Source organism: Podarcis bocagei, assembly GCF_964188305.1.
Source record: "Podarcis bocagei genome assembly, chromosome: 2".
Lineage (NCBI taxonomy): Eukaryota > Metazoa > Chordata > Lepidosauria > Squamata > Lacertidae > Podarcis > Podarcis bocagei.
In genome coordinates, this window is record NC_138126.1 from 53,862,937 (window position 1) to 53,889,442 (window position 26,506).

Genomic DNA, 26,506 nt, shown 5'->3' on the forward strand with positions numbered 1-26,506 from the left:
GTTTTAGCAATATGGTAGTTTTCGACTGCTTTAAGTTAATTTCAGTTTTTATGAGGAGGGGGGGAAATCAACTTACCTAACAACTTTAATGCCATTTCGGAATGCCTGCATGTCAACAGCATAATTGCCATCGGCATGAGCTATCAAATTGACCTCTGAAAACTGTGCCTGTAAGAAAAGAAAAAAAGAACCTCCATAGTCAATAGTGTCAGATTAAATTCTTCTTCGCGTATTTAATTAAGCTGTTACTCTGCTTAGGGTTAATGCTCCTATCTCTGTCATCTGAACGAAGGAAGACTTTGGACATGTGAAACTTCTCCCTTCATTGAGGAGTGTGCCAGAAGAAGTTGTTAGACGTTGCTACAAGAGTTCTTTTCTTAAGGCACGAGTTAGCAATCCTGTTTAGAATCCTATCCCACTCCTGGAAATATTTTTCAGGTGAAAGCCAGAAACAGTATGTGTCCAGAAAAAAACACTATCTTTAAATCAATACAGTTGGTCAAATCATTCTGTCTCCAGGGTATCCTGTTATTTTGCCAAACGATAAGAAGAATTTTTACCACATAACAAGTACAAATGTGTGGTTTAAAAATAAGGTGAAATGGTTATCGTGCACTTGGGGGGAAAACAATTCCGGATTAATAGGAGATCAGTGTTGACTCCTCTTGAGCAACTTTCATAATATGTAGCTATAAGAACTAACTTTCAGGCTGATACTAGTCACTGTACAACTTCAGAAGAAAGTCGTGGATCTACCAGCTGTGCAGAGTTTCTGTAGCCTGCATTTATACTGGTTTTATATAAAAGTATATGTGTAATTTCACTATAGTCCTGACAGATTTCCAAGTGATATTCATGTGCTCTTTCTTCAACAAACCGAGTACTGTATTTTAACAACACATGACACAAGTTGTTATTTAGGAAACCACTGGGAGCAATCATCAGATGTTTTGCAGTAAGCTCTGTTCTCTGTTCAATTGGTACCAAGAGAGGCAGAGTGGAGGTAGCAATGGGCTGACTAGGGGTCAAAACTGAAGCTGAATCCAGACAAGACGTAAGCGCCATGGGTGGGCAGGAGCTGTGTTTGGGAGTTAGTAGAATTTCTTGCTCTCCCCTTGGAGGAGCAGGTGCATAATTTGGGAACCATCATTGTCACTTGAGGCCAGCCTGGTGACCTTGGTGCCTAGGAGCATCTACCCCTGGCTCGGTGAGCATACTACGGCCCCATCTAGATAGGTATAACCTGGCCACAGTTATTTATGGTCTGGCAACCTCCAAACTGGACTACTGTTATGCACTTTATGGGCAGCTGTCCCTGAAGGCAGCAACTGCAGCTAGTGCAAAAAGCTGCAGCAAGTATGGTGGTGGGAGCAGCAGGCTGTGAGCATATTACTCCCATATTAAAACAGTGAAAATGATTGCCACTTGTTTTCTGGGCCCAACTCAATGTGCTTGCTTTGACATTTAAAGCCCCTTAACGGTCTGGCACCCAAACCTCCGCAAGCCCAACTTCCAACTTCTTCCATGTTAGCCTGCTCATGCTCTAAGATTGGTAGATAAGGCCCTCTTGGTGGTCCCATCGCAGAATGATGTACATGGTGTGGTGGCCCAGAAAAGGGCCTTTTTAGTGGAGGCTCTTCACATGTGGAATTCCCTACTGAGATGTCCAGCCTCAACACTTTGCAGTTTAGGCAGTTGGTTAGAAACGCCTTTTTCGGCAGGTGTTTGAAGGAGATATCTGAGCATATGAATGGATTAGTTGCTGCTGTTGCTATTAGGCAATTGCTATCCAATGAACTGTTATGAATTGAGTTGTATATTTTAAGGATTGTGCGATTTATGGATTTTTTAAAAATTCTTATTTGATTTTGTTAACCACCCTGTGATCATGCTAAGGATGGTATACAAATCATGTAAATAGATAAATAGATATATAAATAAATAAATAATAGCAAACAGAAATATGGAAAAAATAGTCTATGTAAAAATGAAATGAAATTCTTAAATTGATACCTGTTCAACTTTAATGTCATATTCCCCATGGACCTTTTTCCCACGAAAAGATTTGGCCCTGAAAAAGAAAATAACTACAATAAATCTGGTGTAAATATAATGGTATGCGTAGAGTTAAGGCATTACTCTTTGGCAAGCTGGGCAATACACTTTTAACATTATTAAAGTTATTGGATGGATTTTAACATCTCATTTAAACTTACCTTATTGGAAAGATTATATTTATAGCTGATGTTTAAAAAATAAAATTTGGTGTATATTTCATATATGCACACAGTGAAAGATTGACACTTAAAAACAATTAGAATCTACTTTATATATTGGCATATGGACTGTATTCCAATTAGGGTGAAACACTCCCCCTCAGATTCACCTTTTCTTTGTAAACATCCGCTCGATGAGGCAATTATTAAACAACTGATCTCTGGCATGATTCATGTTTCAACAAATGACTTCAGTTTTGAAAATAAACACCAATACCGAACACTAAATTATGCCATCTGGAGTCTAACAAAATGTTAAACAAAACGAGACCACAAATACATCCAGTGATTTAATTCCACATAAGCATTAAAAGTAGATGTAGAAAAGCATTAAAACCTTTCTGAATGTTTTATTTTTTAAATATGTTTTCTCCTCCCTCCAGCATAACTTTATAATGCATATTCTTGGATTTGCTGATTCAGAGGACTGAACTCTGACTAACTTTTGAAGTGTTCCTTTACTGAGAACTTGGGCCAATTCCAAAGTTAAGTGGCGCCTTCAGTGCTTAGAAAAAACATCAACAAGCCTTAATTATTCCCAGCATACTAACTTGGGAGATTTGCAGCAATATTGAAATAGGGTCATGTAATGTCTAAATTACATCCATTCATGAAAAAAGGGAATATTAAACATTTGGAAGCTCCTATAAAAACTCGTTTGGTAATGACTGTGATCCCCTGCTTAGTTTACAGCTACTATGCAAGGTAAATCAGCAGTGGCCAAGCCACGCACTTTTAAAAGAGAGCAGCTGCTTGCCAGCTTGAGAAAGGTTAACAAAACAAAGTGCTCCTGCTGCAAGTAAATATAGTTTTATGTTTATTGGAAATAAAAACAAAGAATGCCTTTTCTCTCTTTATGTAGAATTCACTTTCCTACCAGAATGCAATGTACATTAATATCTATAAATAATTTGTGCATGCATTTTAGGAAGGAAGGCTCTGGCCTAGGTCTGCAATTTGGAGATCAAGGTATACAGTTTTCTTTGACGCTGACAAAGTTAAGAAAGAAATCTCAGCATCGGCTTGTCATTGAGTAAATGCAACATGATTTTGAATTTAAAATCCTTGGGAAAATTTCAACTTTCCAAATCAAACGTTGCTTGTGAAATGATACATGTGAGAGAGGAATAGTAGACGTTCTGGTGGAGCTACTTTTTTTTGCATGATAAGGCTTTCAAATGTTCTTGCTTCAGCAGGAGGGTGAGCATACACAAGTCAATAGCGTATGCCTCCACTGGACCAAGAGATGCAGAGAGTCATGTCATACACTTTCTTCACAATATACCTTCTCCACAATATCCATCTCACCACACTCCATGCAAGTTAGAAAGCAGGACAGGCATCATTACGTCTTTTAAAAATATAAAATACGTTTCGCAGGTCACCAGCATGGTGCTCTTGATCAACATGGTACTCCTGAGGACTTACTTCAACGCTGCAAAGTTATTGTGGCCTCAGCATACTCAGTGTCCCCTTCATCAGAAGATGAAAAGAAGGGTGCTCTCATACACATCAGATCCAGTAAACCAGATGCTCTTGAAATTGCACATTTTTCCCACTGGTCCCCCATTCCAAACCATCATATCACATATCACAAATCTTACTCCGTTGACTAAACCATAAAAACCATGGATCTGGAGGTTTCCAGCAAAAATGGTGCACAAATATGGGTCAGAGACAAAAATTCATATAGATCTTCATGATTTTTACACAGAAGACAGATGGGGACAACTGGATTGCCAGTGGTACATGTGAAAAGGATCCAGGGGTCTTAGTAGACCACAAGATTAAAGTGGGTCAACAGTGTGATACAGCAGCAAAAAAAGCTAATCTAGGCTGTATCAACAGAAATATAGTGTCTCATCCAAGGGAAATAATAGTACCACACCTGGAATCTGTGTCCAGTTCTGGGCACCACAGTATAAGGACATTGACAAGCTGGAACGTGTGCAGAGGAGGGCAACCAAGATAAAAAAAGGGTCTGGAAATCAAGCCTTAATAGGAATCGTTGAGGGAACTGGGTATATTTAGCCTGGAAAGGGGGAGACTGAAAGGAGATATGATAGTCATCTTCAAATATCTGAATAATAATAATAATAATAATAATAATAATAATAATAATTTATTTATACCCTGCTCAACTCTGGGTGGTTTCCAACAAAATATTAAAATACAGTAATCCATCACACATTAAAAGCTTCCCTAAACAGGGCTGCCTTCAGATGTCTTCTAAAAGTCTGGTAGTTGTTGTTCTCTTTGACACCTGGTGAGACGGCATTCCACAGGACGAGTGCCACTACCGAGAAGGCCCTCTGCCTAGTTCCCTGCAAATTCACTTCTCCCAGTGAGGGAACCACCAGAAGGCCCTCAGCGCTGGACCTCAGTGTCCAGGTAGAACGATGGAGGTGGAGATGCTCCTTCAGATATACTAGACCGAGGCCATTTAGGGCTTTAAAGATCAGCACCAACAATGGTGCTCAGAAACGTACTGGGAGCTAATGTAGGTCTTTCAAGACCGGTGTTATGTGGTCTCGGAGGCCGCTCCCAGTCACCAGTCTAGAAGCCGCATTCTGGATTAGTTGTAGTTTCCAGGTCACCTTCAAAGGTAGCCCCACATAGAGCGCATTGCAGTAGTCCAAGCGAGATATAACCAAAGCATGCACCACTCTGGCAAGGCAGTCCGCGGACAGATAGGGTCTCAGCCTGCGTACCAGATGAAGCTGGTAAACAGCTGCCCTGGACACAGAATTGACCTGCGCCTCCATGGACAGCTGTGAGTCCAAAATGACTCCCAGGCTGTACACCTGGTCCTTCAGGGGCACAGTTACCCCATTCCGGACCAGAGAGTCCTCCACACCCGCCTGCCTCCTGTCCCCCCAAAACAGTACTTCTGTCTTGTCTTGAATGGCTGTCCCATGGAAGAAGGAGCAAGCTTGTTTTCTCCTGCTCCAGAGGCTAAGACCTGAACCAATGGATTCAAGTTACAAGAAAGAAAATTTCAACAGAACTCAGGAAAAACTTTCTGACAGTGAGAGCTGTTTTGACAATGGAACTGACTCTCACGAGAGGTGGGTTGGACTAGATGACCCTCGGGGTTCCTTCCAACTCCACAATTCTATGAAGTTTTTACAATCAAGCAGTATACACATTTTGTGGTGGTGGTGATGGTGGCTATTTTTAAGTCACTGCTGACTGAGGAGGTACAAAAATGTGAGGAAGTGTAACTAACTAAGGAAAAGGCAAAGTTTATAGGTAAAAGTAGTTAAAGTATCAAAGGATTTATTACACAGAGCAAGTTTGAGGAATCTGTGGTCCCTCAGGTGTTGCTGGACTAAAATTCCCATCATTCCTGCTGTCTCGAGTTGATGGGAGTTGGGAATACAACAATATCTGGAGGACCACAGATTCCCCATCTCTGATATATATAAAAAAGTGGAGCTGCTATGCTGAACTATTTTCCTAATTATAAACTTAAGTAAACCATTCTAGATGTCACTTCTGAACAATTAAAGGTGAATATTTATAAAATGTGGAAAGTTATCCATTTTTGAATGTAAATAAATGTGGCACATTCTGCTATTCTTTTCAGTTTTTTCTTTTTTATTCTCCCCCCCCCCTGTTTTTCTTTTCAGTTTGCAAAGCAGGACCATCCTAGTACTCTTTCTGTAGCTACTGGAAACACCTTTTGTCATCAATTCTCTACCAGGAAACACAATTGTTTTAAGAGGCCCAGTAGTGAAGTGTTCAGTCAAGGCGAATTAGTTGCACAGTATAAAAACAGCTCGCTTAAGGGAAGACATGTCACCACTGAGAACATTGAGGCTAGTCTTCCAAATGATTCAGCTTTGTGGTTTGATTCATCATGGAACCCCACAGTAAAACCTCAGGGTAACACCACATTATTTTGTCTGTTTCCTTAACCAATATTTCCTCATTCTGACTTGAAAGTCAGTCATTCTTTCACAGGGTAGTAAACTTAAACCTACCCCCACATTTTCAGATTACTTTCAGCACCTATTTTGAACTACAGAAATGCTTCCCCCAATTGCTGAGGGGACACATGCAGAAATGTGGTCATGGAAATGGGCTCTAGATGAGTGTGTGGCAACTACCACATTTGCCCAAACCTTTCTGTTGCCCTTTGCCACCTGCACCCAGGCCCTTCCTTTCTGCCTCATTTAACTGTAGCGTACCTCTGTGACCAGTTAGCAAGATACCTGCTGAAATGAAGGAATACACATGCAAACATGATATTGGAACGGGTGAATCTTTCCACTAAGAGTAAATGCTTTAGTTTGCCCCAAACCTTGGATTGATGGAGGAGACCGAAAAGAGTGAGCTTGTGTCTTTTAGATTAAAGCTGGTTGCTTACTTGATAATAATTCTTGATAATAACTTCTGAGAATGTAGGTCAAGGGCATGGTAGTTGTTTCACCAGCATAGAAGTGATGTATCTCCATCCCTTGGTTGGAGTTAAAGTAGTTTATAGGAATGCTCTGTCATCCTGGAATCCTGCACTCACTTTACCTGGGAGTAAATTCCACTTAACTAAACAGGACTTACTGCTGAGTAGAAGAGCACAGGGCTGCATTTTTACAGTTGTCAAAAATATATAGGAGGACCTAACAGCAGCAGCATCAACAACATTATTTGATTTTTATTTTATTTATATACTACTTAATATATTAAAAATATATCTAAGTGGTGTACAGAAAACTGAAAAACAAAATATTACAAAAATACACAGTTACAAATAAAAATGTACTATTAATATAAAGGTAAAGGTAAAGGGACCCCTGACCATTAGGTCCAGTTGTGGCCGACTCTGGGGTTGCGGCGCTCATCTCGCTTTATTGGCCGAGGGAGCCGGCATACAGCTTCCAGGTCATGTGGCCAGCATGACTAAGCCACTTCTGGCGAACCAGAGCAGCACACGGAAACACAATTTACCTTCCCGCCAGAGTGGTACCTATTTATCCACTTGCACTTTTGTGTGCTTTCAAACTGCTAGGTTGGCAGGAGCTGGGACTGAACAACGGGAGCTCACCCCGTCGTGGGGATTCGAACCACCGACCTTCTGATCGGCAAGTCCTAAGCTCTGTGGTTTAACCCACAGCGCCACCCGCATCCCTTAATATAAAGGTACTAATATACAAAAATCAATATCAATTCATTTTCCTTCAGGCACACCTTCCTCTTAGCCTCTGAGTTCTCACTCAGGGTCCAAACAAACTCTCAGCTCACCCACATAAGTCTCACAAAGAGAAGAGCTCCTGGGAACAGGGGACATCACATTTGCCTCTCACTCTAGACATGCTTTTTATGGGCAGGGCCAAGGTGGATGGTACTTCCTCAGGCTGCCCACAGCTATGTCCCATTCAGCTGCACTCTCCACACCCAGTTCAGGGTGTATTTCACTTCAAAATACCTTTATTTGCTAGCGAATGCAAAGCAGAAAGAGGATCAATTTAGTGCCTCTTTTAGATGAGTCTGGCTGCAGAAACTATTTTGGAATTATAACCTATAATTTGTAAAAGTACAAATGGTACTTTTTCTGAGTCTGAGCCACTTGTTTTTTGCTATACGGGATAGTGCATGTCACAATATTTTGCCCAAGGATATTTTAGTTCACTGAAGAAAGTGCTATTTTTGCAACGTAACATAGGGTACATTCTAGTTAGTCACTTTAAAATACTATTTCATTGGGATATATTTAAGCATGTACTTAATAATCTTGTTGAAATAAATGAGGCTTAAGTGTGTTAGATCATAGCATTGCTTCTTTCCTGCTAATGTCTCAAATCCGTTCTTCTCAATTACTACCAGCACATTAATACTGCACACTGTTTATAGTTACACTTTCCCTAAACGAGGAGTAGAACAATTCTTCTATCGCACAGATGCAGTATGTTACACAGTTAAAGTCTGAGATCAGGTTACTGCTACATTCAGATGTACCTAAAAGTCCCAAGAAAGGTTCGTCCAGATGCCAGATATAAACTCATTAACATTACTTATCCCTTGGTATAAACTAAGCAGAGTTGAAACTCATACTAGCAGCTCATTTAAGTAGTGTTCATGTTTGTGGGTGGAGAAAAGGCAGAGGTAGCCTTGGTGGAATCAAAAGATTTTCTCAACAGGAATGTACATATTTAACTGCATCTACTGCTATTTTCCAACACATCTGGCCTTGTGAATACTACTGCTGCAATGATATCACTTAATGGCTAATTTAAAAAAAACCAAAAAACACGCCACCACAATTAATGTAAATCTATGTCAGCAATAAATAATTTGGGGGACGCAGCATAACAAAGTCTTCAGGCACAGTAAAGTTATACATGTTAAGGCATTATATTGTACTTTTATGGAATAGGATTAATTTATTGCTATTTCTCTTTGAATATTGGCAGCTAGCCAGAACCACAAAGCATTGCCTTGTTAATGAACCAGATCTAAGTGCTTGTCAGACTGATTCTTGAAAATAAATTAAACCAAGTGGCAAAGCTGATTCTAAAGAGATCTAGAGGATCATTTACAATAAGCTAGTGGGTTGTAGCACCCAACCAATTGTAATGATTAGTAGCTACTGGCTGCTGACCCTAGACAGATTTGTTGGGTCTCTCTTGTAAGAGAAAATACAGGATACAAACGCTATAAACAAATATTTCTTTTTTTAAATGGCGATTGACAAAGCACAGCTCCAATGCCCACATCATTTCAGTGGGACTTCCATGGAATTAACACAAATCAAATTATCTATGAGAACATGTCATCATTCTGTTACCATAATATTTCTGAGTTTTCTAAGTACCATAACTGGAAATAATTCATATTTACCAGCTCAGTATATTGAATGACATGGATCACATGTTAAGTATTTTCAAGAAGTGCATACATTTCAAATTTCTTATTGCCTCCTGCAGGATGTTCAAGATTTTGTGCAATGCACTAAAACTTTTAGTATAGATTCTAACATTTAAAAATTGATACTTAGCCTGTGTTTCACATTGTAACTTTTTTTTAAAAAAAGGCACACTATGCTCTTCTCAGCTCTCGGTATTTCACTACTGTCTTCAAAATTGTTCTCTGTGGCATTTTTTTAAAAAAACACCCAAATTAGAAGCACCTGGCTACCCATTTCTGCTGCCCTCTTGTGTAGAAAAAAGTGGATTCCAAAATATTCTGATGCTACTGGTGAAAGAATCAATTTATGGTGGACAGTAATAATCATGTAGCAATGTAATGTTCAAGAAACCCAAACTATTGTTAAAGATTCCAGCACAGCTTCACAAGTGCAATCCTATGCAAGTCTACTCATAACCATGGTTGTGTTTCGAGGACCCGTCCCCCGCTTGGGAATAATAAAGACACGTGGACACAGTATATTAGGTTAATGGGCTAGAAAAGGCCACAACTTTATTACAGCATGTGAGAAGGTATTGGCTTAGGCATTGGACAACACCAAAATTGACTCCACCCCCTCGGAGAGGGGTGAGTCTGACAAGGGATTAACCACCAGTAGGGGGAGCCTGTTGATGCAAATACAACTATAAGCTCTCCCCTGATGTCACCGGGGGTCGTGCCATGGCCCCCCGCCACATAGGGCATCGGACAGGATCCACGACTGCCGGATTCCTTTAACGGAATACCCATAAGTGAAGGGGTAGGCGATGGCCACACCTTGCCCTTCCATACACCAACAACACATTCCAATGCCTAACCGCCAAATACCAAGAAAGTTGTGACGACTGCTACGAGGTAGTCGAAAAAAACCAAGAGGCCGGTGCCAATTCATCAATTGGAAAAAACTCCTACCAGGCCCCCTGGGCAACCAAGGCGACCAACCATGGGTCCATAGCAAGGTCAAGAGAGGAGCTATGCACTAAAGGGAGTGGTGGGTGGGTGACTCGTGGAGATCAGAAACGCAATGGCGGGGAGAGCTGGCGCGGCCGCATTTGAACGGCTAAACCACGCCCCCGTGGTGTCACCCGATTGTGTGCCCACTGGGAGGCGTGGTGTGCCAGCGATGATGTCAGGGCAGGGGGCAGAATGCTCCCGCTCACAAGCCCTCCCCTCTGGAAGGAGGAGAGGCTTTGTTAAATATATTGCTTGTCCTCCGCTAGGAGGTCCCAGGGTGGGTTACAACTTACACCAAATTATAGTTCAATATTAAAAACAGTTAAAACAAATTAGTCACAGGAATAGGGTGGGTCAATATGTATAGGACTGCAACCCTGGAGACATTACAGAATAGATCAAATGTAAAGTTAAATGCTTTTTTTCAGTAAAACTTAAGGACTTAGCCACATTTACCTTTTGCCCTGCTCTTTCCAGGCGCAAGTATGCACTTTAACACTCCATATCCAAGCATTGTAGGTTTTTGTTTGTCTGTCTGTTTTTTGCCCTGAGCTTTCCTGGCGAAAACCCGCTCTTAAAAGCTGAATCAGAGCAAATGTCAATTTGGGTTTTCCACAGCTGTTAACAGTAATTTGCATCAGTGGTGTCAGAATATTTTAGGATGAAACATCCATTTAAATGTTATATACGTTACTTAAGATTTTTTTAAAATAAAAATCTTGAATATTATTAAATATTTTTCCTAAGTAACAAATGTTCTACAGACTATGTCTCTAGCTTCACAGTGTCTGGTCAGCAAAGCACTTGGGAGCAAGCCCTGATTTTTCAAGAGGCACTAATAATAATGATAATGATGATGATGATGATATTTATACCCCACCCATCTGGCTGGGTTTCCCCAGCTACTCTGGGTGGCTTACTGCATATATAAAGCATAGGAAAATATCAAACATTAAAAGCTTCGTTATACAGGGCTGCCTTTAGGAACGGAATCCTGGTCCAGCTTTCCCAAGCCCCATTTATGAGGCCAATCCAATCCCGTCCATTCTGCTCCTAGGCACTGGTTTGAAACTTCTGCTGTATTATCTGCATCAGAAGAGGAGAGATAAGCCCCTTAGGGGCATTATTTTTACTCACATGAAAGCAAAATTGCAAGTGGAGCTTATGGGTCTTTGTGAGGTCAAGGGAAGAATCCTCCGTTAAGAGCAATGTCTACTTGTGGGGGCTTCCTGTGCAGTTTACAGGGTTCTTAATCATAGGGAAAAGGGAGTCTTCCTAAGCAGAGGAGGCTATCTGCTTCAGAACTTTGCCCTCAAACTGGTGAAGTTGTAGACTGGGTAAAACTTATGTACTGGAGGAGGTGGGGCAGAGCAGAGTGCCTGTGCATGTTTACTTATATGTGAAGAAAAAGCAGAGACTGAACTAGGCTACAGAATTTACATATTGATATAGGACGTCCTTATTTTCATCGGAGAAATGTTGGCGGCATGCCATTTTATCAATGGGATAAAAATGAGCCAAGAATTTGAGCGGAACCATGCAACGCATACTGCATTGCTTTGAAGACAACTTCTGATACTAAAATGCACAATGAATTATTCTGTACATATCTACACGATTTATTGTAAAAGCATTAAAATAATGATAATGTCCCTATGCCTCCCAATCCAACTTTTCAGGGACAAAAATCTTTTCATATGTGTGTGCAATTCTGCCATTTACGTCTATACATATATGCCAATAATTATTTGGAAAATGCTGCTAATCCCCACCCACAAGTAGCCCATGATAAAGTAACAATTCAGATAATCCACTGACCTAATATAAAATTCAAAAGCAACAACAGTCGTATTGAAGTCTGTAATAGTAAAGTTAAAATACAGCAGATTATGATTAACCACTGCCACCTGCTGGTTATTTATTTTTTACAAGTACTGTATGTAGTCTTCATTGCAACAGAACAGAGTGGCATTCCTTCCTTCTCAAAATCATCACCAAATACCTTTCAGAGAAAACAATTAATACATGTTGGGTAACACATGTGCTGCCACTCTGCACTTTTATTAACCCCCCTTAAATCTTAAAGAATTGTCAGAACAGTCCTGATTATTCTACTACCTCTAGTATAATTCCCTCTAATCCTAAATACATTTGGTGTAAAAACAGTCCCATTTGCAAGGGAAGGGGAGCGGAAGGCCAGGGGAGACTGCTTACACATTTCATTGCACAACTGCCTTGCAAAGTAGGCCAGTCACATTCCAAACTATCCAGTAATCACTACCACCTCCTCCTCTTACTACCTACGTACATCCCAAGGCAGGACAGAATTCTGGAGCTCTCAAGCAAACAGTCACAGCCACAGTTTGACTCTGAGCTTCACCCTCCCCAGGGTCAAAGGAACTTAATTTTTTTCTGCCAACATCCCTCTCAGTTTATAAGGGAAGCAGAGCCACACCAAACTCCTTGTCTCTCCCAGAGCAGCCTGCTTTTCTCCTATACAGTGGTACCTCAGGTTACAGACGCTTCAGGTTGCATACGCTTCAGGTTACAGACTCCGCTAACCCAGAAATAGTGCTTCAGGTTAAGAACTTTGCTTCAGGATGAGAACAGAAATCGGGCTCTGGTGGCGCGGCGGCAGCAGGAGGCCCCGTTAGCTAAAGTGATGCTTCAAGTCAAGAACAGTTTCAGGTTAAGAACAGACCTCCAGAATGAATTAAGTTCATAACCAGAGGTACCACTGTACTTCTGTAGTATGAACGAAGCAGCTTAGGTTCATTAGAAAACAACAAAAAACAGAACTTCAGGGAGTGGGGGAATTGGCAAAAGTCAACCCATACCCCACCCTCTTAAAGTTTCATAATTTACCATCAGTTTCAAAATGGGGTTGCAGTGGGCACACAGAACGAATTGTGTGCTAGCCTACTTTAGATTCTAGACAGTATTTCACAGTTTGGAGAGGGATAATAATTGTAAGTTAAGGAAGAAGCCTAATAGGATAAAACAATAAAATGGAAATGATCTTATTTAGGCTGAAGCTTGTTTCATGTGGTCATGTTGTGCGGATGCCTAATGATCATCTTCCAAAGCAACTACTCTATTGGAGCCTGCGAGCGCTCCAATTGGAGAACAGCCTTTACCAAAGGTGTCATGGGCTTTGAAGACACTCGAACTCGGGACACAAGGGAGAAACGTGCTAAGAGGAAAGCACTCTTGGCAAATCCACACTGTGATCAACTCTCACCCAGAAACCAATGTCCCCACTGTGGAAGGATGTGTGGATCCAGAATTGGCCTCCACAGTCACTTACGGACTCATTGTTAAACCGTGTTTATGGAAGACAATCTTACTCAACTACGAGTAATCACCAAAGAAGAAGAAGAATGTGTGCCAGTATGGTCTTCTGATATAATCAATGTTTCAAGCACATTTAGAAGTATTGACATAGATATTAACAGCCTTAACTTTGCAAGAATGGGGCAGGAGATTGAATTCATGTACAGTCATGCCTCTGTTTAAATATGCTTCAGGTTGAGCATTTTCAAGTTAAGCTCCGCGGCGACCCAGAAGTAACGGAGAGCGTTCCTTCCAGGTTTCGCAGCTCGCGCATGTGCAGATGCTCAAACTGACGTCACGTGCATGCATGGAAGCGGAGAAATGCGAACCGTGCACACACAGTCGTGTGTTATGTTCTACTCAGGATGCGAACGGGGCTCTGGAATGGATCCCATTCGCATCCAGAGGTACCACTGTAGTAGAGCAGCGAAGGAAGTTATGGAGAGGATTACCAAAGAGGTGGAGAAATTTTTGCTATTTCTTTAGAAACCCAGGCATATGATATCATGTCCAGCTTTTTGGTTTTTGTATTTTCTAAAAGTGGGGGTCATGTCTGATCATAAGATTTTAGAAATATTGTAAAAACACACACTGCAAGTTCAGGAACTGAAGCTCATTCAATATAAAAAGCTGAAGCCAATGATTTATATGACTCAATTCAAATCTCACAGTATTGAGAGAGAGACCCTACCTTCCAACCCATGTTGTGAACTATTTAGGGCTTTGAAAACAGCCACTGAATTTTCTTGTCACCATAGTGAAAATGACCTTTATGCAATTTAATGGTTCTATCTTTCATTCAATAGCAACCATATTCTTAATTAGAAAGAACTCATGATAGGAGGCTATCTAGGAACCCACAGTGCGACTTTTTTCTTTAAAAATATATATAACAGGCTGAACATCAAGGACAGGTATTGTGAAAGGTGAGCGAAATTTAAATGGAAGCAGGTAAAAAGGATTTAAAATACTCCCAATTAAGTTCAATAGATACGACATAAAAGAGCTGCTCTGTCTGAAAGCCACATTAACACACTTCATAAGTGATATCTATCCTATTTCTCAGTATTCTTACTGTCTGGGTCTCTGTCTAGCTTTCACATTCAAACTGAATAAAGGGCAAGTTATTTAAGAGACAAGCTGACATACAGTGGCAGAAACAAGAACATTTTATCCAGCATATACTTCCCCAAATGAAATGCAGAAAAGTGCTTTACAATAAAATTACAGCCATGCCTACACATAAGTCCTATTTAATTCAATAGGCCTGACTCCCAGGTACGTAAGTAGCCAGGATTGCAGTCCTAATATCTAAACCTTAGAAGGTAGGCTAGTTTAACATGCTCTCAAGCAATCATACTGTGCTTAGTGAAAAAACAGGCATTATGAACAAGGGTGTCAGTCTTGATGAAATGCATGGTTAGAGAAGTAATAATCATCGAGCTTTATTTGTATCTGTTTAATTGATTTCATAAGCACATTGTTGCAGAAAAGTATTTCTAAACTGATATAGATACATCACCTAAACAAAAAACTTAAAAATACAGCCTACTGTGATTTCTGAGTCTCCTTTTGAAAGAGGCTATTTTTAAATCCTACTACAGATGTCAAACTTGCACAGTTCAAACCCACCTGGATGTTTGCCTTACGTTTTCAAAAATGTATTTGATGATCCAACCATTTTAGCTGAGGCTGTAGAAGCTCTGGGTGGCTCCCTTGTTCCTTAATCATACAACACTACACAGTAATAACCCTCAGAGCCAGAATATTTTGATTTGTTAACCATGAAGGGGGAAAAAATCAATTACAGAAGCAATGACTATGGTGGTGTCTGTTCACACAAGGCACTTACTGTACAAGCTCACTGATAGCCTTCTATGGGGCTCTGTAGACAGTCAAGGGGGTAACAAAAAGCACAATCAAGAAAAGTTAGAGAGAGGTTAGACACCACAAATATTTATTTCCAGCAATGTAAATATCAGCATTCCAAAGGAATTGAAGTAGTATGAAAACAGCAACATTCACTTCTGGTTTTGATGTTTATACGATCAATAATTCTGTCAAAGTACCAAACAAAGGGCAATAATTTATGCTCATAAAGACATAAACATACTAGCATGTAATATTTATATCACTCATGCTTTTACTGCCCAGAATCCAGGATGAAATTGAGATACTGAGTGCCTCAAGAAACAGAACTGAGACAAAGAAACAGGACAGATCATGAATTGGGTGATTGCAGGGAGCCTAGTATCAATCACAATTATTCGGGTTTTGTTTTTAAACTTACCAGTAGCCTAGTTATATTTTTATTTTTTAAAAAAAACCTCAACTTTATCAGTATAGGTTCAAATTAAACTGTAAAAAAAACAACCCAACAACAATTGTTTCCAGACCAATCCAGCACAGCATAAACCCTAACCAAACCAAGACTGTAAGTCAAATTCTTTTATGAAAAGACAAGATACAAAGTGCTACAAAGGTCAAGCTCTAACTCCTCTGCTGGAGCATAAAGATAACGGTGTTTTCTGGAAACACCCCAGCGCTAGCTGGAGCCATACAACTCTCTGTGTCATATTTAAACTAAGCTGCTTTGATGGTCATGACCTTTCTACAACGCACATTCAGTAGGTTCTTTAGGAAGTTTTTAAAAGAATAAAAATAAAAGACTACATTTTGATTTATGAGATATAAATACAACCCTCAAGGATTCGCTGCTAATATAGCTAACATGGAAAAAAACACTTTGGAATAACTTGTCTTTTTAGTCCACCATTTGTCTGTTCAGTTCATAACTAAGAAGGCCCCTCTCCCCCCACAGTTTGCCCCCATCCCCTATCCCCTCATAGCCCCAACCCCAGGCATTCCCTCTGTTGCTGCCGCCACCAAAGGCTCTACTGCTTTATCATATTTACAGCACTGTTGAGAGTTAATTAATCAGTAGTGCCTTTTTGTTAGCTGTAACACACTGCCCAATTTATTAGAATAATTATTAACAGAGCCGTATTTTAATTGCATATTACGAATCTTTGTATTTTAATGTTTCATTTGCTTTATCAAATATTTTGATGATAGATGTTTAAATTTTAATGCTACTGTAATTGGTTTTTATACTTAACACATATTTTTTGCATTAAGTGGTATAATAATAATGATAGCAAAATTCTCTTTCACATGTCCATGTCATGCAAACTGTAAAACTGTATTATTATCTCTGTCATTTATGGCTGTTTCTTTCTCTCTTCCAGAATTCAATGAGAGAGAACACTGCATTACACTGATGCTGGCAAACTAAAGAGAAGTGGTGGCCAGAACAAGCTTTATTTTACCATAAATATGGGTCACATAAAATGCACCACCAGAGGAGGGGGAAAGGAACACACAAAATCTAAAGCAGCATTTTATGTCTTCCCAACAGGAGGCTGGGAAGTCAGTGTTCTGAGTCACAGAAAATTGTTGTTCATTGCCAGCAAATGACAGGTCACGTGTAAATCACAAAGCATCTGTAGTCTTATTGATTAATGCCTTTCATCTGTGTCTAATGTCTATGTTTAAAGGGGAAATGGGTTGCAGCAGCCTATGAGGGTAATTTCCTTTATAAAAAAAGCATGTGTTGGGTCAGATATGCTGGTGTCAACTGAGTGTTCTTTAAGTATTCAGACAATTACAAACCTCTATTTTAGGTTTTCGTGAAAACTGCTTGTGAAGGTGAACTCCTAAAGAAATATAGAAAAATCCACTTCGTTCATGGATAGTCTGAAGTTAAAAACTCCCAAACCACTTAATGTATCTTCCTCTTTATCAATGTATTGGCGTTTTATTTTTGTAACAATGGATTTGGAACAAACATGAATGCTTTTGAAGTTCTAAGGTCTGTAATACATCTATCACATTTTCCAAAAACTGGTATGCATACAAGTATTTTGTAAACCTGTTTAAGAAATAAAGATCATATCCCTTTCCCAGTTATGCTGAAGAAGTGTGAGAACAATTGCATTAATGATTAAAACTATTACATCACTTAATGTGGAGTTGTACCATTCTGGTCAACCCAAAATAATCTATTTGGGGATAGCAATTTAGCAGCTCCAAGAAATGAATATTTAACTAGATTCATGGGGAATGTCAAGTTTGGAATAAATAATCTCACTGGAATAAGTCTTTCCTCTGATAAACTGAGAACACAACCTTCTGGAGATAGGTTTGTGTTTGTGAGAGGATAGTAAACAGGTAGGCTGTCTACAACGCAGTTAAGGTCAAATACCATGGGTAGGAACATTAAGCACTTTTTTGTTGAATAGCGTTATTGCAACACTTACTGCACAGAATGATAATCAATTTAAAATTGAAGCATGTGATTTATAATCAATTTACAGGTAATCTTTAGATTTTGAGATATCACTAAAAAAATCACTGGTACATGGTTCAATCCCTAAGAGAGTGAGAGATATTCTAAATCTCAAGACTGGCTTTGTCCTGATGTAAACAGCTGTTCTGGAAAGAATGGAAAGAAGAGGCTAGTCTCCTGTCCTCACACTCTCTGGCTTCTTCTAGCACCAGACATGAGATTGAATACACAGCTGCCTCCTTCATGGCTCCTCTGGTGTCATTCTCTTTGAAAATGTTGTTGCTTATACTGGAAAAGGGGTTAAGGCTAAAGATCCTGAGCAGAAATGTCTTATTCATTTATATGTGGAATCCAAGATTGTTCTGGACAAGCAGGAGAGAGAGAGAGAGATAGTTTAGCTATTTAGCAAAACAAGTCATGTCTTCCAATAAAAGCACAAATGGAACATCTGTCCTTGCCTCTATCGGCTGGCCAAGGAAGCCTTCTCTAGAGTAAGTATCTGTACCAGTATAAAAATAATCAGCGGGACCATGAATAGTGTAAACCTATACATGGCTATTCAACAGCAAGTCTCATTGTTTCCAATAGGGCTCACTTCTAGGTAGGGACAGAAGTAGCTATCAATTTGGCACCCCCAGTTTTTCATTTTTCCAGTCTTAAATTCACTTCATATTTCTGAAGCAATTTTCAGTTTCATTTTTTTAAAAAATCCTCACGAAGTGAGTGAACATTCACACTTTAGTGTGAATTTATCCTAATAAACCTATTTTGTAAGTAAGTTTTGACTAATGTACACCTGTTCCTAATATAATGCATTTTTGTATGCTATTTTCACTAATATATTAATATTTAAGTACAGCTTCCCCTGAAATACACATTATTGTAAACAGTGGTTGGTTGGAGAACTGCCTGGCAAAATTTGAAGGAGTGTGATTTTCAAACAATGCCTGTATTTCAGTTCCTGTATTGCTTTGGAAACTGAAAATTTGATAGATTTACCTTTTATTCAGTTTATATCATGGATAGGCAACCTAAGGCCCAGGGGCCGGATCCGGCCCAATCGCCTTTGAAATCCGGCCCATGGATGGTCCGGGAATCAGCGTGTTTCTACATGAGTAGAATGTGTGCTTTTATTTAAAATGCATCTCTGGGTTATTTGTGGGGCACAGGAATTCATTCATTTTTTCCCTTCAAAATATAGTCCAGCCCCCCACAAGGTCTGAGGGACGGTGGACTGGCCCCCTGCTGAAAAAGTTTGCTGACCCCTGATTTACATTTAAAGTTTTCTCTCCCATCACCCCTCTCTTTCTTTCTTTTTATCCCTATGTATGCGCCTCACTCCATTCTGAAGGAAATCAGCCCTGAGCGCTCACTGGAAGGACAGATCGTGAAGCTGAGGCTCCAATACTTTGGCCACCTCATGAGAAGAGAAGACTCCCTGGAAAAGACCCTGATGTTGGGAAAGATGGAGGGCACAAGGAGAAGGGGACGACAGAGAATGAGATGGTTGGATGGTGTTCTTGAAGCTACCAGCATGAGTTTGATCAAACTGCGGGAGGCAGTGGAGGACAGGAGTGCCTGGCATGCTCTGGTCCATGGGGTCACGAAGAGTCGGACACGACTAAACGACTAAACAAACAAACAAAATGCGCCTCACCTCAGATATCACAACTCAACATATGATGCTAACAGCAGTCAACACTGCAGGTCCTACTGACTGCAGCATAAAATGTACCGGTTTAAGCCACCTGCTGAGTTAAGCATAACAGACAATCTTCATGAAAATGGGAGAAGCCAAGTGCTTGAGAGGTACCAATTCTAGCAGCCCAGATTTGATGAGGCAGCAGGGATAGATAATTTTCAGAATGATCCAACAGTCCTAAATATTATTTTTGTTGTTGTATGAGTCTTAATTTGAGGTCCAAGGACACCCTCGTTATAGAACTTAACACAGTCCTTACATTGGTATAAGAGTTACTGAGTTAGGTTTTCCCTTGATGCAAGGGCTATTGAATTGTCAAGTTAGTTACTATATAGTAGATAAGAGCCACTGTGGAGAAACAACTTTGTGTTCATTTGGCATCTTTTGTTTTTAGTGTGGGGTGTCTGGTAGAGAATTTGTGCAGTTGGAAAATCTGTGGGGGGTTTTAAATCCTGCTTTAGCTGTTTCAGTATCACCTAGGACAGGAGTAGGCAACCTAAGGTCCGTGGGCCAGATGTAGCCCAATCGCCTTCTCAATCCGGCCCACAGATGGTCCAGGAATCAGCGTGTTTTTACATGAGTAGAATGTGTGCTTTTATTTAAAATGAATCTCTGGGTTATTTGTGGGGCAGAGGAATTTGTTCATTCCCCCCCCAAAAAAAAATAGTCTGGCCCCCCACAAGGTCTGAGGGACGGTGGACCAGCCCACGGATGAAAAAGGTTGCTGACCCCTGACCTAGGAACTCTGGAGTCCTCTAGCTCTCTTGCTGACAGTGAAGGGGAAAGTTCTTCTTTGTAGCTCCATGGAGACAGCACTATAGCTTTCTCTCCGCACAGCAAGCCATTATCACTATGCATTCCTGGTGGCTAGGGACAAAATTAAGGGCTTCTTACTGTATCTGCCCATTAATCACCCCTGATTTCTCCCATCAACCAACGTATTCCACTATGCCCAAGGGAAGGCAATCCCACCACTTAGCATAACAAAAAGCAATTACAATACAATCTAATCCCATATTACATTCATTTATACTATTTGCATTCATTTATACTATTTAGCTCTTTATATGACAGGTGCAAAAGCAAAGAAAATTCTACACTTGCAATGCTAACGAATACACATATAGATAGGAATAGATTAAAATTGATTTGCGGCAAAATCTTATGAGCTACTGCACCAGCAAACAAGCATTTCGCCTGCAAAGCAGCTTCAGCAACTCAGCATCATAACCTTCAGGATTTATCTGCAACAGTGTTTTAGCAGAATAGTTGAGCTGTTTTACAACAGCGACAAATCTTCATTTACTTCCCTGTGACTAGGGCGACAGTTGCAGCGTGGCATGACACACCACTGGCTTCTGGCTTCCACATGCAGTGCTCCCACGGCCATTGAGAGACACAGCTGCCTCTCCCATCAGATGGGAAATTTCAAATTGGCCTATCTCAAATCAGCCAATCACAGGCAGGCCTGTAGGTGGTGCTTGGGGGGGGGGAGTTGACTGGGACTTGATGGAGTTTTCACTCAGGTCTGCTCCCAGCTATTTAAACTGGCTCACCTCCTCACCCAACAACACAGTTGCCTCAGGATCTTCCTCCCTCCCTTATCATTTCTTCCTTCTTTGCTATGTTATTTATTTTACCTGGCTAGGAATCACTTTATTTGGGACTAGGTAGGAATTTTGGCCTCTGGCTAATTGGGACTATCTGGCCTTTTTTGCCTTCCTCATAAAAGGGTTTAAAAAAAAATCATTTTAATAAATAGAACATAACATTGTGGTCACCTCAAACCACAAATATCATATTTCCATTGTTGTATCTTGGCATTATAGAAGTTATTCTTAACACCCTTTTCATCTTTTCACATTAAAATGTAGTTGTCAGCTAATGTGTGGCTGAACTGGCCTCATCTGGCCACAGTATTATTAAAGTGCTTTTTCTTCATATAGAAGCATTAAAAAGATGGAATACACCCCTCAAAGTTAAGTACTTTCCTTTTTATAATCTACATCACTTTAAATTTAAATGACAGCTTCTGTCCTCTCACTAGGGGGAGTTCACTCCCAGAAATATTCCACCCAGAGGCTGTGTATACAGAAGCAGAAGGAAGCACATTGAAAAACAATTACCTAATTTATAATTTATTAAAGAAAATCTGTCCTTGGTTTCCCTCCTATGCGAGAAGCAACATTGTCACTGGAATGAGAAATACATTTGCCAGTCTCAGCAGCATAAATTCTAGCTTTGTTCAGCAGCACACAATCAGCTGAAATTTCCTGAATAGAAACCAAGCCTCAGGAGATATGCCAGCCTATCAAGGGGTCTGATAAAGTATCCTACCATGTGCTTTATCAAACAGCCAATTTAGTCCTGCTTCTAGACATTTATTGCAGCACTTTGCTGCTCTGCCGTCATGGCTTCAAAAAGTCCCTTTTTGTCTCTTTAAAAATGCTGCAAGAACCCATGCTACTAAGAAATGTACGGTATATGTGTGAGTTCCTGCATAGCACAATTTGCATGGTAGCAGCAGTTATCACTTGGCAATCTCAGCATGCCAGTATCCAAAGAGAGTGAATCAGCAAAACCAAGAGTTATATTTCAGGGAAGCAATGAGATCCATATGGAACCCAAGCTGTGAGGGGTAAAAGACAATTACTCGGGTTAAAGAGAAACAGTCTGCTTTCTAGACTACGAAAGGCATTACATGCAGGCCCCACTATCCAAACACTTGTTATACAAAAAACTCACTTATCCAAACCTCACTATACACACTGCAGATTCAGATATCCAAACAGCCAGACCTGCCTGTAGTATTGTAAACAAATAAGCAGCCTTAAACAAGCCTTACTTTTTGTGCTTTACTGGTCAACAGCAGCCGTTTCATTATAAACCATAGTGAGAGGCAGGGAGGGAAAAGGGAGGGAAAGGATAAATAAGAGAGCGTTTTTTTCCTTCCTTGTTTTCCTTTTGCAAGATATCAGAGGATTTTCCTGGGTTTTTAAAAATCATTTTGGGGTCAAAGGTCCACAGCCAAGAACACATTAGAACTATCCCAATAGGAACCAATGGAAATCGGCAACTCGTTACCCAAACACTCGCCTACAATTTCCTGAGAAAACACTGCATTCAAAATAGCAAGACCTGTGAGTATATTGAAAGTATATAGAGTAAATATGCTGATGTTTGTGAAAAACATCATGAATGCATTTTATTGGATAAAGTATCAGAGAAAGGCCTGAGAGAACTGCTTAAATGTTGGCTCATCTCAAGATTCATGGGTGGCCTTGAAAAAGCTGTTCTGAGCTCCAACAGGCAGTTCTTAAAAGCAGGAAAAAACAGAAATCATTTTGCCTTGTACCTAAATTATACTAACAATGATGGGGCTTCCTGATGAGAGAATTCCAAAAGTGTGGAGCCACTACTGAAAGCCTCTTTCTACAGGCGCTTTTAATTTTGGTTAGGAAGCCCATGGAGTTGTTTCATAAAAACATAAGAAGAGCCCAAAGGATCAGACCAATGGACCATCTAGTCTAGCACCCTGTTCTCACAGTGGCCAACGAGAGAATTGTGGGAAACCCACCACTCTTTCTCCTCCTGCGGTTTACAGCAGTTAGTATTCAGAAGGATGCTGCCTCCAACCATGTAGGCTGAGCATAGCCATCATGGCAAATAACCCGATAGTCTCATCCTCCATATATCTAAGTGCTGTTAAAAACAAAACATATCATATCAGACTGTTTTCTAATTATCCTCAAACCTTTCCCTAACTTGATGTGAACTGTCGAACCACCATTTTGTTACAAGCAAGGTCAGCTTTTGAAATAACTACCCCAATTGTGTCAACCATCATTAGCAATAATGAAGAAGTAACCCTGGGTAGTTGTAGCTGAAACAGCATGCTGACATGTCTGTAGAGGAATGGCATGACTTTGGGTTATGGTTCTTTTTCATGCATAGCTGGATAGACAAATACAAATTTCACATTTCTTAGCACTGAGAAAGTATAAATGTTGGCAGATAAAATTACTTGGGCTCAGAAGGATTGAGTCAGACTAGATGACCAGCTCCCACGAACCCGAATATGAAGGGCACATATAGGGTTGTATCCAACTGAGTCCTATTGAGATAGACCCATTGAATTTAATGAACCTAAGTTAGTAATGCCCATTAACTTGGGCCCATTCTGAGTAGGACCAGCATTGAATACCACTCATAGACTTACAGACTGATTAGCTGATGTAAATGTATCAAACCAACCAAGTTCAGCAAATAAAACTTAAATATGCTAACAAATGTGTATACAAATGTGTACAGTGTAGATGGATCTCCAGATACTTGGACAGAAGCAGAGTACTAATAATATACTTGCATGTTTTATATAGCTAACTGATGTTATGGAAAGTGAGAAGACTTAATACAAATCCATCTGCAAATATTTTGTTGGCTGCTGGATGCTAGGTCACCCATATCCATTTAGAATGCATGGAACTGTGCAAAGAACAAGTGGCACATAGAGGGATTCTCACTCTAGTTGGCTCCTTGCTGCTGTCCCCTGCCTTCTTTGCTTTAGTCTGTCTATTTTAATAGAGTGATCACCTGTTCTTTCTATAACATTAGCTCACTGCTAAAAAGTGAGCATTGTTAGTCTCTATTTATTTGCATCACATGAATTTGTGCTAGTTAATGGAGGCTCGTACCTATGGTATCTCCTCGGTCTTCAAATAAAAACATATTGGAGATTGCAGGCCACAGGGAGGTTAGGCTGGCCTTGACCAGAGCCAGGGCTTTTTCAGCCGTGGCCCCAATCTGGTGGAACGCTCTGTCACAAGAGACTAGGGCCCTGCTGGACTTGACATCTTTCCGCAGGGCCCGCAAGACAGAGCGGTTCCACCAGGCCTTTGGCCAAGGCACAGTCTGACCCCCTCTCTCCTTTTGTAATCTTCATAGAACTCTAACCCAATGGTTGCCATTAATTTGATTCTGAATTGATTTTAGAGTGTATTTTAATTAATTGACTGTGTGATTTTATGTACACCATGCTATATTGACTTCTTGTTAGCCACTCTGAGCCCGGGGAGGGCAGGATACAATTAAAAATTATTATTATTATTATTATTATTATTATTATTATTATTAAGACTTGCAAACTATTTTTGTAAGTCCAGCCCTACAACAGACATAATGGACCTAATGAAGCTGTAAGGTTTGTCACAGGGATGTGTTGGAAGCAGTCACAAAGAATTGGGCCCATGTCACTGGGGTGGGGGTGGGGGTGGATTCTACTCAGGCTGCAGATAGCTTTAAAATGCTTGTGCCATCTTTATTGCCGGTACGGCAGCCAACTGATTTCTACTGTAGGTTAAAATTTCAAACAGCATTGGTATTTAGATGTCAAGCAGCCCTTTGGTGCTATTATCTACAGAAAAATCAAGCTATTAACTAAGGAAACATGCAATCATCTAAAGGGAAACTATTTCATGAAACCTAGCATTTGCTGAATGCTTTGATTAATTGTTGTGCAATTTACTCTACTAGTATTGGCAAGTATAAAGGTAAAGGTACCCCTGCCCATACGGGCCAGTCTTGACAGACTCTAGGGTTGTGCGCCCATCTCACTCAAGAGTCCGGGGGCCAGCGCTGTCCGGAGACACTTCCGGGTCACGTGGCCAGCGTGACGAAACTACTCTGGCGAGCCAGAGCCGCACACGGAAACGCCGTTTTCCTTCCCGCTAGTAAGTGGTCCCTATTTATCTACTTGCACCTGGGAGTGCTTTCGAACTGCTAGGTTGGCAGGCGCTGGGACCGAACAATGGGAGCGCACCCCGCCACGGGGATTCGAACCGCCGACCTTTCGATCGGCAAGCCCTAGACGCTGAGGCTTTTACCCACAGCGCCACCCAAGTCCCATTGGCAAGTACAGATTGGCCATAATCAGGAGCAACTGACATAGTGCTACCACTGCTGCTTTCTGGAGTGGGACAGGGCAGGCGAGCAGTCAAGTTAGAGCTGCAAAAATGAACTGGCAGGAGCACCATTTGACCCTTCAACTCAGTGGATCAGCACATATGGGAGGTCTTGTGTTTAATCCTTAGCACCTTGTTAACAGACTGCAGATATCTGGGCTGAGGGACTTTGGAAATCTTCTAATCACAGTAGACAGGTGCCTGACAAGACCGATCAATGTCCTGAATAAGTTTAAGGCACCTTCATCTGTTTAGAAGTAACTCTTTTTTTTATAAAACAACATGCAGGACTTGGGCTAGAATAATGTGCCAGAACGATTATTATAATTTATTGCCTGCCATTCACCCTAAGGTCCCAGGACAGGTTACAATTAAAACACAATACAGTACTAGCTTCAGAAGCAAACAGGACTCTGCTAGATTAAAAACTTTCAACACTCAAAATTACAAAATCTCAGACCAATTATAATTTCACTAATCAATGTTGGTGCTTGTTAGCTGTTATTTTCCCTAACAGCACTTACAAATTAGATATAATTACTTGAGTGTCCTTTTAAAACGTTTCTCAGCAAAAAATCAGAGTAAATTTTACTGTAAAAGAACTATTGGCTTGGCTTGCTTGTAATGTTCAATAAACAGCTCAGCCTTGCCTTGACATCAATTAGAGTCAGGATGATAAAAAGCCTGGAGCAGTGCTCTGATTTTATTGATAGCCTCCCATTTATCAAGCGATGCTTCTTAGTACCTTGCACTGTTTTCTTCATCCATTGCCTCTCGGTAAATTTTCAGGCTTCAGCAGTCCCAGCCACAACAGCATCACTACCAATGTGTACATTACTTAAGAGCTTAGGAAGAAAAGGGCTTTAACCAAACAAGCTAGAAACTGGGACCGTGTGTAAACACCTCCCCTCTTTGGCAGGCAAGTACAGGTAGAGGGGAGTACAGGCATCTCCCCACTTACAAGGGGGGCTACGTTCCAGGCCCTTGCGCACATAAGTGAAAATCATGTAAGTGATTAAAAAGTCTC

General features: G+C 40.5%; 1 protein-coding gene across 1 annotated transcript in view; it reads right to left on the reverse strand.

Annotated features, from left to right (window-relative positions):
- SYN2 (synapsin II) overlaps nt 1–26,506 on the reverse strand; it is a 150,392-nt gene that overhangs the window by 84,021 nt on the left and 39,865 nt on the right. Inside the window, exons 2-3 of the mRNA XM_081176733.1 lie at nt 2,014–2,071; nt 77–168 (exon numbers count right to left, since the gene is read on the reverse strand). Of these exons, the coding sequence (XP_081032859.1) occupies nt 77–168; nt 2,014–2,071 (150 nt within the window). The remainder of the gene's footprint in view (nt 1–76; nt 169–2,013; nt 2,072–26,506) is intronic.